This window comes from Sus scrofa, chromosome 2 (genome assembly GCF_054392235.1).
Source record: "Sus scrofa isolate SSC_HxYL_T2T_F1_AM1 chromosome 2, Sscrofa_HxYL_maternal_Yorkshire_Landrace_v2.0, whole genome shotgun sequence".
NCBI classification, from domain to species: domain Eukaryota; kingdom Metazoa; phylum Chordata; class Mammalia; order Artiodactyla; family Suidae; genus Sus; species Sus scrofa.
In genome coordinates, this window is record NC_139384.1 from 145,710,413 (window position 1) to 145,724,209 (window position 13,797).

General features: G+C 42.6%; 2 protein-coding genes across 7 annotated transcripts in view; one reads left to right on the forward strand and one right to left on the reverse strand.

The window, feature by feature from the left end:
- The first annotated feature begins 3,783 nt into the window (after positions 1–3,783).
- Positions 3,784–4,801, forward strand: LEAP2 (liver enriched antimicrobial peptide 2). The gene is given in 3 exon segments (NM_213788.1): positions 3,784–3,865; positions 4,068–4,207; positions 4,519–4,801. Coding segments are annotated over 3 exon segments (234 nt in total). The 5' UTR covers positions 3,784–3,808; the 3' UTR covers positions 4,556–4,801.
- A 561-nt stretch (positions 4,802–5,362) lies between these two features.
- The window catches only part of AFF4 (ALF transcription elongation factor 4), an 88,034-nt gene continuing 79,599 nt past the window's right edge, over positions 5,363–13,797 (reverse strand). For all 6 annotated transcript variants that reach the window (XM_085014516.1, XM_021084750.2, XM_003123929.7 and 3 more), the window contains 2 exons: positions 13,531–13,751; positions 5,363–11,195 (listed from right to left, as the gene is read on the reverse strand). In XM_085014516.1, the coding sequence (XP_084870642.1) occupies positions 11,068–11,195; positions 13,531–13,751 (349 nt within the window). In that variant the 3' untranslated portion in view covers positions 5,363–11,067. The remainder of the gene's footprint in view (positions 11,196–13,530; positions 13,752–13,797) is intronic.

Here is a 13,797-nt window from a genome sequence, read left to right on the forward strand (position 1 = left end):
CTATGGCTGTGGGCCTCTATGCCTATAACCCATCCACCCGGACCCTCCAGCCTGGGTGTGGCGCCTTCACCTGCTTCTGGGGCACATCACGTGTTCATTTAGCCCTCTTAAGTTTCCCAGCAGTGCTTCTGCTTCCACAAGGGCTTTTATCTCTGGGCTGCAAGATGCAGTGAACGGGACTCTTTGTCAGCCAAGAGAGATACAGGCCCAGAAGTCTGTGCCAGTTCTAGCCAGCAACTGAGCAAATATACCTTGACCTTTTGTTGAAGTTTTACCTGGAAAAGCTTTTCCATTTCAGAGTCTTTCATTTTTTATTAGGAACCCCCTGCTCAGGGACGGCAGAAGTCTCCAGTTACTGTCAAGCCCTAATGATCTCTCCACCTGGAATGTGTTTCAAACGGCTGCTCATGTAGCTACACCCTCTGTCTCCCATTTCATCCCAGGCACTTAACCTCAGAAACAGAAAATCCCTGGATTACCAAGCTGAAACTCCCAAACGTGCTTCAGTCTCATTTTCTTGTAAATTAATCATTCAAGCCCCTAAATATCAGTGCCTGAGAAGCTCAGAGATCTCCTCTCTCACAGACAGAACAAGAGACTAGAGCCCAACAAGGGGCAGAGCCAGCCTTTGGTCAGCTACTCTCCCTAGGCTCCTGGCTCCTGCCTCCCAGGCAAGCACTTTTTTCTTATTTTTGTCTTTCTGCCATTTCTAGGGCCACTCCCATGGCATATGGAGGTTCCCAGGCTAGGGGTCTAATGGGAGCTGTTGCTGCCAGCCACAGCCACAGCCACAGCCACAGCAATGCCAGATCCGAGCTATTTCTGAGACCTGCACCACAGCTCACGGCAAGGCGGGATCCTTAACCCACTGAGCGAGGCCAGGGATCGAACCCGAAACCTCATGGTTCCCAGTCGGATTTGTTTCCTCTGTGCCACAACAGGAACTCCGGCAAGCACTTCTTTATGGCTGAAGCTGTTCAAGGCTACCTAGACCTTTCTGCTAGAGGAAGGAATATGCACTTCTGTGTTGATTCATTCAGCAAAATACTTGACGGCAGAGAGCTCCTGAATTGTTTTTATTTTTTCATTTTAAGATTAGGCCTTCACAGCTACTCAAGGGATGTGGGATGGCTGTGGACAAATTCTGTTCCTTGAGCTTAATGCTGTCTGGATGCCACTGCTTTTAAAAGTGTGATCTTTGCTCCGCATTTAATTTAAACCACTACAGAGGTGTAGACATGTCGAAATACTTTCCCTCACAGTGATTCCTTCTACAGAGAGTACCTAATGGATCCTTTTGGGACGAGGGATGGCATACAAGAGAGCGGCTTGAGCCACAAAGTTCTGCAGTGGAGTCACAACCATGATGATGAATGACGTTTTTTTTTTCTCCCCACACAGAGGGCCCAGGGGCCTCGTTCAGGGAGTCTCAGGCCCTTCCCTTACCTGTGGTAGTGGCTTTACTAGTTAACACAAAAGGCTACTTTGGAGTTCCCATCGTGGCACAGTAGAAATGAGTCTGACTAGGAACCATGAAGTTGCGGGTTCGATCCCTGGCCTGCATCAGTGGGTTAAGGATCCGGTGTTGCTGTGAGCTGTGGTGTAGGTTGCAGATATGGCTTGGATCTGGCATTGCTGTGGCTGTGGTGTAGGCTGGCAGGTACAGCTCTGATTCGACCCCTAGCCTGGGAACCTCCATATGCCCTGGGTATGGCCCTAAAAGTACAAAAGACAAAAAAAAAAAAAAAAAAAAAAAAAAAAGTCGACTTTGATTTTGAAGTACGGAAAGGCAGAAGTAGAGGATTAGGAGAGAGTTTCTGTCAGTTTCTGTCTTTGGAATAAGCACTTTCAAAATCCCACTTGGCACATCACTCGAGGCTCATTAAGGGGAGGCTGGCACTCAGGCCACAGACCCAGCTGGCTCTAGGACATCACTTGGTTCAGTCTTTTTGCTTACTCAATCAGATTTGTGTGCTTACCCAATGTTCTCTAGGTCAGCACATAGACTCTCCCCCACCCTACAAAAGTTCCCCGTTAAGCCCCTACTTGGGGTCATTCTGATCCTAGCATAGGCGTAAAGGAACAGCTAACTAGATTCAAACTTGCAGCCTTGGTTGGGTGAGTTCAGCATAGTTCTGCTTCTCAGTGCTCCTTAAGTGCCAGCAGCAGTGTCTCCCTCCAGGCCTGAGAGGACTAAACCCAGGCCGGCAAATCTGTGGTCACAGCCCACCCAATCCCAGCTCTGAGGTCCATCATACCACCCTCTTCTCTGTCGGCAAGAGGATTGCTGACCACCCTGTTTCACCTTCAGCTGTGCCACGTCTCCTCCTGGTCTACTTGGGGAATTGGTAGGCTCTTACCGCACATCCAACCTGTGAAGATGAGAAGGGTTTTAGGAAGAGCTATCAGCAAATCGTTCAGGGAGGAGCAGGCAGAAAAACTTGTTGCATTTGTCTTCTTGGCTTTTCCTTCCAGGTCATAGGAAGATCTAAAGTCCTATAAACCTCCTTACTCAGAATTCAGACCTTTCCCAACAAATTTGTTAAAATGCCTGTGTCATTTAATGACTGCCCATAACCATTCAAGGTTTTGGGACACCTTCTTGGGCTAGAAACCTGCAGGGGTTCCTACTTATGGTGACAGATGTTTCAGGCTTTGGGGAGATCTCAACCCTGTGCCTGCTTCCTGAGGCTGCTGGAGGAAGGTGCTCTGTTAAAAGGCTTAATAACTGTTGGCAGCAAAGCTAGTAATTCAAGGTTTGCAACATCTGTCACCACCACTAAGTTTTTCCACTGAGTTAGGAGCCCCTGCTATCTTTTCATTCACTTTTTTTTTTTTTTTTTTTTTGGTCTTTTTGTCTTTTCTAGGGCAGCACCCGCAGCATACGGAGGTTCCCAGGTGAGGGGTCGAATCGGAGCTGTAGCCTCTGGCCTAAGCCACAGCCACACAGGATCTGAGCTGCATCTGTGACCTACGCCACAGCTCACAGCAATGCTGGATCCTTAACCCACTGAGGAAGGCCAGGGATCGAACCCGCAACCTCAGGGTTCCCAGTCGGGTTTGTTAACCACTGAGCCATGACGGGAACTCCTCTTCATTCACATTTTTAAAAAGCAAAGTCAACCTATACTCCTTCATTCAATTCACCCATGACTGAGCCACCACCAGTCCGTCCTGACTGCCCTTCCCCTGGGAGATGGAAGGTTGGCCAGACTTTGAACTTTCTGCAGCTGGTTTTCCATTCTCGTAGGGAGATGTGGAGCAGATAATTAGAGTGACAGTCCATCTATACAAATGGGGATCTGGGGCACTGTAGCTCATGCTTGCAGAAGCACCCTCCCACAGAAGGGAGATAAGGAAGGGCCCTATCCAATTGCCTGTAACAAAATAGATCAGCGCTTCTTTTCTACACAAGGAAAGGGGTCAACACGCTTTCTGAAGACCTCATGAGAATTCTATTTTGACTGGCGTGAACTCACTGAGCTATTTTGGAATCAAATCATGGCTGGGTGCCCAGCTCTCCCTCAGTGGCTTCACGTGGCTTTTCAAAGGGGAGGAGGTAGTGGAGGGAAGGGTCCAAACCAGCAACATGATCACTCAAAGTCCACGAGGGATCAGTAAATGCGACGTGCCTGAAGGGCAGGCCTTGGGCACATTCCTCTCTGGTAGACATTAACTTATTAAATCGACCCTGACTGCAAATATAAACTTTGCCCCCATCTCACCTGGCAACCATCAGAGGCGGGTTTGTCTATAAAAGGAAGTGGGAACTGTCTCTTCAGGCTCCAGCATCCCCCCCTCGATCAAGATGTGGCACCTTAAACTCTTTGCAGTACTCGTCATCTGCCTGTTGCTGGCAGTCCAGGTAAGGAAAGAAGGCTACACACATGGGTGTGGGTGGATGGTGGCGGTGGTGGAACTGTAAGCAGAACCTGAGAGCCAGACTCGGTCCTGAGGAAGAGTCCCTCTGCTCTGAGTCTACAGCATCCAGGGGGTGATCGTTCTTACAAGGTGTACAGCAGTGTCATCTCCAACATACCTGAGGTCAATCTGTCTTTGCCATTCAGGTCCACGGCTCCCCGATACCGGAACTGAGTTCCGCCAAGAGAAGGCCGAGGAGAATGACTCCATTTTGGAGAGCGGTTTCCCTCAGGCCCATTGGAGCCTCTTGCAGAGATGATTCGGAGTGCCTCACGAGGCTGTGCAGGTACTCCCCAAACCTGGGGCCTGGGAAGGGGGCAAGGGGCCTGGGAAGCTGGGCAAAAGAGAGAGCAGTGCACGCACAGACCTAAGAAGCAAACTGGGTTGGAGGACCGCCTGGGCTGAGCCTGGGAGCTCCACGGAGAAGACAAGAGTTAAGGGCCAGGAAGGGCTCCACACAGATACCACGAGAGAGTGCTGCCTTTTTCTCTGCTCCACGCTGAGATTGGGTATCAGCCAGAGGAAGGAAATGCAGCAGAGGTGGCTCTGGGCACTGCGAGACTTTTGTCTCCAATATCACTTTTTCTTTTCCCTTAGAAAAAGACGCTGTTCCCTAAGTGTGGCCCAGGAATGATGTAAATACCAGGGGGAGAGGACAGCACTTACCTGCGACAATGCTCCGTTCTATGGAATATTGGTTAACTGCATTTGACTGGAGACACTTAAGTGAAGCAACCTTGTGTTTTTAAAGACAGATGTATGCTTTAAATCGGTCTCCATTTCTTCTTAGAATGTTCATATGTAGATAAGCCTAACAACTTGTCAACTTAAGAGTTTATTTTTCTATGTGTACTATTATTTAAACTGTGGCAGCCTGGAATTCACACTTTTGAGGAAAAGGATTCATTTTGTGGAAGACAGGAAAACACCGCACTGCCTAATAACAATGTGCTAACTTCTTAATCTGGAACGTGCAGTGAGAGCATTTTTTTCAAGAAATAACCAACAGCAGGCTCCAGGCAAAAGTTTAGTAATAGCTAATGATCAGCCTTGCCAAGTTCATAAACTGGACGCTACTCCTTCACTCCATGTAAAGAACTCTCCAGGGAGGTACCAAAGATGGGGAATGCTTGCAACTCGCTACCTGATGATGTACCTCAGTTTGTTCATAAATAGAGGCAGAACTGGAAGAACAACCAGTGAAACGAAACAATAAAAGCCCAAGCCACCAAGAGTCACAAAAAAGAAGGTGTCTGAGATTTCTGTTGGAGCGTGGCGAATTCTGAGCTATGCACGAGGACCCCTGGCCAACCAGTTCAGAATTTCTGTAGTCAGAAATTAAGATCTGTACTGGCAGGACCAGACTTTGCAAGAGTGAAATGGACTCTTAAATGGGAAAGAGGAATTATACAAAGAGGGCAAAGAAAGAGCTGAAGAAGTGTAGAGAGCACAGTGTTTATAAACTTTAATACAGAAAATCTATTTGATATTTATTAAACTTGGTTTCTCCAGCTATGGTTTGGCATTATACAAAGCATCTTAATGACACAGTAGAGTTAAAAAGATCTTTACAAATTGAAATGTGATACCCTTGTCTCCAAATATTTTAATTGCCATAAATTTGTTTAAAAATACACATTAAACGCATGTTTGACACTCTAAACGTTCTATAATCTCAATACCACAAAATACATATAATATACTATACAGATGTGGAAAAATCTAGTTAGTATATAATACTTTGCTCACCATTAACAGCTTTATTATGTGAAATGCACATACTGACTTAGAAATCCTAGCTTTTGAGCCCCAAAGTACCTCTGATATTTTTAATGTATTGCAACAAATAAAAAAATCACAGTATATAATTGAAATTTTGGTTGAAAATGTCAGATGCCTAAATATTTTGGATAAGAGAAATGTAAAACAAAGATCTGGATCATGTACAAAACAAAGGCATCCTATCAGACACTAACAGTACCTTTCTGCAGAATCAACAAGGCTTTTTAATTTATCAGCGGCATTACCTCCCCTCCAAAACCCTCCCCAACTATCAAACCAGTATTCACCAAATAATTTTAATTTCAAATAAGATAAAAGGATTTTCAATAAATATATAAGCATTTCTATCCTCCATATACAAAATTTCTTAAAACCATTCAAAACGGAGGCTAGATAGAAATTTTCCTAACTGTGCTTACCAACCCCACACCTGGCCCTCAAAGGTGATGCCTCTGCAGGCACTACCAACCGGGCCAGCTCTGTTGGTGAGCCCTGCCCCACCCCGCCCCACCCCACCCTGACCCCAGTACTGTTGAATGCTCATGTCAATGATATGCCAGGTGTGTGGATAAAGTTCTAAGATGGGGACACTTCTGGAACAGCAACAACAAACTCAACAGTATGGATAATCATGGCATTGATTTGCAAGGCAGCATTTCCAAAGAGACATTTTCCAGAGAGGAACATAGCAGGTAGAAATCTCCAACGGTAAAAGCTGAAAAGCAGCCCCACGTGGAAGCAGTAAGAGGTCAAAACTGAGTATTACTAGAATTTCTGGGTGGGAGCGTTTTCCCGATGCTCATTTAGAGAGTTTTTCTGTCTGCTTCTTTTTAAGAATGGGAATTCATGCTTAGCTGAGCAATGGTGGCAAGGAGAGGTCAAAACTGACATTCCTGAAAGTCAACTGCTATTTTAGGTTGCTTGGAGATCTAGAGGACCTGGTGTAAGACTTGACCTCAGTGCCTTATTCTGTGACCAAATTCCATCAGAAAGAAGAGATGGAGATATTTTTTCCATTTGCTTTTCTAGAGACAGTAAGTTCTTTCTAATTAACCAGAGGGTTCAAGTGAATAGAATCTGCATCTGTTTTGCCAACTGTTAATAACTTACTTCCTGTCATTTGTCAGCTTGGTTCTAGGGTCTAGAAGTCTAAAATGAATTTCTCTATTAGTGAATATGTGGAAGATATGCTCACAAACATGACCAATTTGGCCTCTTGTCACTGCATATTCCAAGTCATTCAACACTTTTCTATTTATGTTTACTGAACAGCAACCTTAGATGTGCAGTATTATTTATAATTGGAAAAAAGTCTGCCCCTCCAACATAGATACATGAAACTGAAATAAAATCTGTGTTCCACATAATGAGGGAATATGAATTATAGCAGTTATATGGATTTGACATGTTTTGCTTTCCAATTTATTTAGGATAAAAGAAAAGACAAAAACAAAAACAAAAAACAAAACCAAACTCTACACAATCTGCCGAAAACATCATTCCCAGTAGATGTTCCTGGGACCCAGAGGCAAACTTTTATAATTCAAAATACATAATGAGGCCATTTTCTTCAATTAGCAAGAGGAAAATTTAAATTCTTCCCACCCTGTGAGAGCCCTATTATTACTACAGAAGGGCTCAAATATATTTTAAAAGTTAATTTACTACAAATCATAGTAATTAAGCTTTAACAATCTAAAAGGAACACACATTGCACCCTTGAACATTAATATTCAAGGTGTCAACAAGAAAGTGTCTTAGATCAATTTAATAAATAATGTGGAAATAGTTGCACTAAGCTAAAATACTAAACACACACATTTTTGACAAACTAATTTCATGTTTTCATACATACATACATACATATATATAAAGTGTGTATGTGTACATAATTTTAAATCCGAAGCTGCATACCCTCGCCCTCAGAAGAGTGCACAGTGTACCTCTCCTCTACACAACCAGGCATTGCTGACTGGCGCCACCACGGGCTGCCCTGAAACCCCGCAGAGTACTGTCGGCCTCCAGAGCCAGAACTTTCCTTTAGAACAGGTGCGTTTTTGCAGGCCTTTGCTTCACAATGCGAGCTTATTCAATAAAGGTAATTTCTCAACGTTTCTCTCATTAAATACAACACGATGCTGTCTGCTCTAGCTGATTAAACCTTTCTTTAATGAAAAGAAACAAACAACAATTAAAAAACAACAACAGTGAACCCAATAAAGCCACGAGTGTGTCGTTCAAAGTGCAGCCCAGGTGTCTGTGGGTCCATGAGGGCAAGAGTGCCCCAGAGCACAGGCACGTGTCGGCGCGTGCACACGTGTTACTTTAAACAGCTTTTACACTGGAGAGTGAAACCAGTGAGTCAACTTTCTCTACTCTTCAGTGACTACAGCTGTAAATTTATCTCAAGTATTTGCTGCTGATAAAGGCAGTTCTTCACTACTTGCCCAGAAAAAGGTAGCACTGAGGCAAGAAACGGGCTAAATGCTCCCCAGCCAGACAGGACCTGGGCTGGACTGTGGGAGCCTGAATTGCCTGGAGGGGAGCGCTCCCCACAGCCCAGCCCAGGCTGGGCGAGACTACACTGTGTGAAAACTTCATCCACTGTAATCTGTTCATTGGGTGCCTGTAAAGAGTCCAGTGGTGCTGGCTTTTGCCTCCTGGCATACAAGTGTGGTCTTAGAGCAGTCAACAGAGTAATTTTTTAAATAGCTGCTATTTTTATAATTAACGATCTATTAAATACAAGTTTCAGACTAAGTAAGTTGTTAGCCATTTGTCAAATTCAGTTTTAAACGGTTAGACAACACTGAAGACACCTACTGAAGGAGGAGGAATGGTTGTCTATGAAGGCGTTCAAATGCACTGGAGCAGATGAAGACAAAACTTCTGAGGGTATGGATACAGAGGAGTGGGATGGTGTTTCCAGACCATTCCACTGAAAATTCAATTATTCAGAAAAAGATTTTGATCCATTACCCATTATGACCTGATGGAAAAAACCCCCCACAACAAAAAGCTTGAAAAAGTCATTTTCCAAGAATTAACAGTTTTAGAGAAAGAATTCTAGCGCAGCACCGTAAAACATGCAGGAAATTCTGCTTTAACAAATGATCAGTGCGACCCAGGAAATGCTCCTGCAACCTTTCAGTACCCACAAAAGACGAGAACACACTTGAACTCAGAAGTACCGCCCCGGCTGCTGTTGCTGGAAGTCTGAAAGCTGAGAGGATACATTTTCAATTTCTAAGATATCACTGAAAATTAAGGAGTCAGAGTCAGAGAAATTAAAGAAGATGAGGACAAACATCTACTTAACCTTGGCAAGTTTCTCACTGAGTAGCTACCAGGATCACTGAGCAGCTGTCCTCATAAGGAAAACTGTTTATAAACCACTAAGATTAAAGTTTGAAAGGTATCAGAGGCAATTTCTCCAAGGGAAATGGTTAAATTCACTGGTACTTGCAGATTTCAATCTTCAGTGATATGCGGAAACAACTTGAGGTACAAAACCACTAAAGAAGTTCCATGAGGCCACAGGACAATCAAAGTCCACAGACTTCAGAATGAGTATGAAAGTGACTCAGACACAGAGGACTCACGACACCACTGGGCTTGGAGATCTTCTATCCCTTCTTTCCCATTTCAAGCCTTAGCAATTATCTATGAATAGCAGGGCAATCCTTTTTTTTTTTTTTTCTTTCTTTCCTGACTGAATTCATTTTTGGAATTGAAAGGACGACAAAGTATTTTTTGAAGCAGCATTACCCAACAGGTTAGACTAAGTCATGTACCAAAGCATTAACTTTTCTGAAAGAATTAATCCCTATGTGATCCTAAAGGACGACTGAAAAGGAAAGAGAATTTAACATTATTACTGCGGAAGACCAACCACATGGGCGATCTGGTCCTAGTGTAAAACTTCATCTGTAAACAATCCACAGAATCTTCATTTAAAGGTAAGGTTTAAGGCACACCAGACATGATAGGGGCACTAAAAACAAAAAGTAGAAGGTACATTTATCACCTTTGACTCCTATATGCACCTTATATAGGGAAAGGTACTTCGATATACAACTCTTACAGAGCTGGCTTCTTAAGCTCTACCCCTGCTCCCCCTTCCCTCTGAAGAGAGCTCACGTTGAACCAAGTTAGGTACTTTTCTAGTGTGAGTTTTCTGATCCCATCAGAAACATACATCATTGATGAGGGCCTTCATAAAACAAAGGTAGTCAATAAACACAAGGTAAGTTTAAAAGGAGAAATTCATCATCTCTACATCAGGCATCAGAACTCTAAGTTGCATAACACAAGCACACACCAAGGCTCCAGCCCAGTCCTGCATCAGTCACTGCATGCTCCTATGGGAGCATCACAATCTAGTGTGGGCACACATTTTTAAATTAGAATTGTGAAGACAGATTTTTTTTTTTTTTTTACCCTCAGGAGTGAGATCATCCTTTGTTCAATAGCAATTAAATGTTTCAATTAAGTGTCAAATTATTGGTAACAAGGAACACATGGTTTTAATAAAATCCATAAAGTTCAAGATTGTCCTTTTATGAAACCCTTCAAATGATAAGCTTCTCCTAGAAAGTCTGCCTGCCCTCTTTTGTAATGCATTAAATGCAAGTTACAGTCACCTCGTGATTGCTATAGTGTTATTAACACATGTTCACAGTTCTCGAAATAATGCATACCAAATCCGACACATTTCATCTCACAGCCACGTAGAATGCCATCTTCTCATATTTAAGTGATTTTTCATATATAGAAGAATATCCTTAGTACTAAGTGTAAATTCTGTAATAACAAAATTGTAGTTAAGATTCGAAATAATACCAGGTAGTAGGTGTAGAAAGAATATGTCCACATTTTAGATGAACCAACTCTTACTCTTAGAAGAGCTACCACAAAAAGACGTTATTAGGTAACAAATCTCTCAAAGTATATAAATAAAAACGCCTGTATTAAATTTACACTAAATATTCAACAGAGTAAATTTATAGGCAGAAATAACCTCAAACTAGCCCCAATCTGGGAAGTTTAAAAATTAAAATAAATAGAATTTCAACTGATTAGTTATGAATTACAATGGAAGTTTCAATCTTACTATAGATAACTGAAACCATCTTATCAATGTGCTGCAGATTTAGAAGCATTTAAATAATTTTTCATATTGGGAATATTGAAGGGGTCAAATGACTTGACGGCTTTGGGCAATAAAAAAACAACACATGAACCAGGGAGGAGAAAACCATTCCTCATTCTTAGTGTCGACTAGGTGGTGTGTTATGGCAGTTTTCCTTCGTGATGTGACACAGTGTTGTGGAGAAAACCAGAGGCAACGATAATGTGTTCAGTTCAGGATATCAACTTGGCGTCCTGGCGAAGCCAGTGCAGTCCCTGCCGGGTGTAACGAACTAGGTCTGTCATGATGCTTGCGTTAAAGATGAGAGGGCCCATTACTTTATCCAGTTCAGCAAAGAATTCTAGAAAACCAAAAACACGCATTAAAAAACGCACATTCTTTTGAATCACTGCTTTCAAGTTTTTAGTCTAGACTGCAAAATGCTATTCATATGAAGTCAAAAACGCTCCCTTCTTGTACTAAAATGGTAACGATGTTTTAGAGCAAACCATCCCATACATAATCTCTCAAGTTATCTTTTTCCCTAAGTCACAGAACACTTTAAACAGACTATATACATATGGTCAGGAATTTAGATTGTACATATAAGCAGACAACTAATGACGAAAATTACTAGTAAGCAAACATTATTAAAATGGAGACCTAACGCTACAATGTACTGTTACTCAAAACACATGGTACAAAAAAGGAGGATGCTACTCGCATGTTTCCCCGTGAGAGCCACTGAGAGTTTAGACACTTACGACAGCCTATGTACAACTTTTCTGTTGTAACCACGTGCCACGCAACTTTGATAAATTAAATCTCATTTTTTAGACAAAATTTAAAAACCTAAGAGATAGAAATGAAAGGTTCCTCCGACGTGAACAAGAACAGACTGAGGTGCACGTAAGGTGGGGCACGGAGGTGGGGAGGGGCAGCAGCCTCCGAGAGCAACGCGGTACTGGGAGAGGGCCGAGGGGTGCAGGACTCAGTAAGGACAGCTTTCACATGTGCGGCGATGAGAAAGACCTCAGTATACTTAAGGCCAAGAAGTCATCAGCTGAGGAGAAAAGGATCTTATTTATAGAATTCCAGCTAATAAATTCCCAATGAATTTTCTATTTCCTCATGGAGTAACAGAGGGAGGTAATGATCATCAACGCACGCCGCTAAAAGCGTTATGTTAAACATCTACTGAAAAGTTCTCATCTCAAACAATTAACCGGAATCTAATCAAATCATGAGACATAACTATCAGCATGAAGGAAAGGAGGAGGATAAGGAGAAGCTAAATGGTACCATGAGGAAGTAACCAGCCGAATCCAGAATATTTATTCTATGGTGCAGTTTCTTCTTGACATCAACGGATGCCCCACCCCACCCCTCAAAAAAACTAAGTGAAGGAGAGGGGATACTTAAGAGTATCCTGTTAGAAACAAATCCAACTGTTAAAATATACGGAAATCTGATGGGAAACGTTGCTGATGACAGAGGAGTTACTGTTAATTTTGGTGGCTGTGATGAAGGCATGTTTTTGAAAAGTCCTTATCTTCTAAGGATACAAACCAAAGTATGTTCAAGTGAAATGTCGTAGTATCTGATACACACTTTAAAGTTACAGAGTAAAGAGAAATAGGATGGGGGCGGGGGTGGGGAACTGAGGCAAGGGATAAAACAAGATGAGCAAAATGTTGTGCTGTTGAAGCTGAACCTGAGTAAAAGACACATGCAGTTCGTTACAGCATCCTCTTTCCCTCAGTCAAGGTCTGAAAACCGCCACACAATAGGTATGCAGTAGGTGAGCAGGTAGGGAAGGAAGGAAAGAAGGAGGAGGGGAATGAGCAAGGAAAAGACAAGGAAAAACGATGTTAGGCAACTGGCATCAGGGAACAGAATGTACAGAGAGGTGAAAAGAAACGTTTCAGCTCAGCAGTACGGATAATACAATTTTAGGGACAAATCAGGCTTTTAAAACACAACTTTATATTCTAGGTTGGGGTTCCCCTTCTACCTCTCTCCCACCATTACCCTGCTTTAGGGATAGGAATTTTTCATTTTCTTCTGATTATCTGTTCATACTACAAGTATCTAACCACGTGACTGAAGGACATTTGATTGGTTGACTACTTTGAGGTATTTCTCTATGAAGGAGCTGCCTGAAGAGCGTCTACATACATCTATTTGCTACCAATATCTACTAAAACAAAAAAATATTTATTTAGTACTTTTCCAAAGAATTCTCAGTGCTCTTAGTTTGGGAGGTAACAAAGGTACAAGACCTCAAATGACCTAATATTAGAGAATGCTTTCTTATATATTAAACACTTCATATGCACACATTCCATATATAATCCTATGCCTACAGCCAAATTTACTTTTAATCATCCCAGAGCAAAACATACATTTTATTACTTTCACAGGATGAGCTGGAATTAAATGTGCCTGAACAAAGGCATGTTTGTCTTAACTCAAAAACTTTGTTGTTTAGTTTGTGCCGCCACTACTGTGCAAGGTACTTTCTGACAAATCCAGTACATTCGTATGACGGCCAAGCAATGGAGATCAGCAAACTGATTACCATTAACTCTAGACCAGATACGAAACTAAACTCACACCAGGCACTTATTTAACTGTATCGTAAAAGCTCCTCTTAACCATTCCGACCCTTAGAGTTTCTCCAGAGACCTCCCTACCTTTTTGCTCTTTGGAAAGCTGTTCAGCTTGGTCCCAAATTTCAGTGGCGTAGAGGAAGTTGGATGTAACCTGAACGTAGCTGGCTGCCATGTGGTGGATCCTCTGTGGAATGGTCACTGATGAACCACTTGCTGAGGCACTACTGGCCCCAGAGGAATAATTTCCCGAATTGCCAGGCGACAACTTTGGAGAAACAGGAGAGGGCATCCCAACAGCTTTGCTACAGAGAAACAGGAAGTTGATTCATACGGATTTGGTGAATGGGA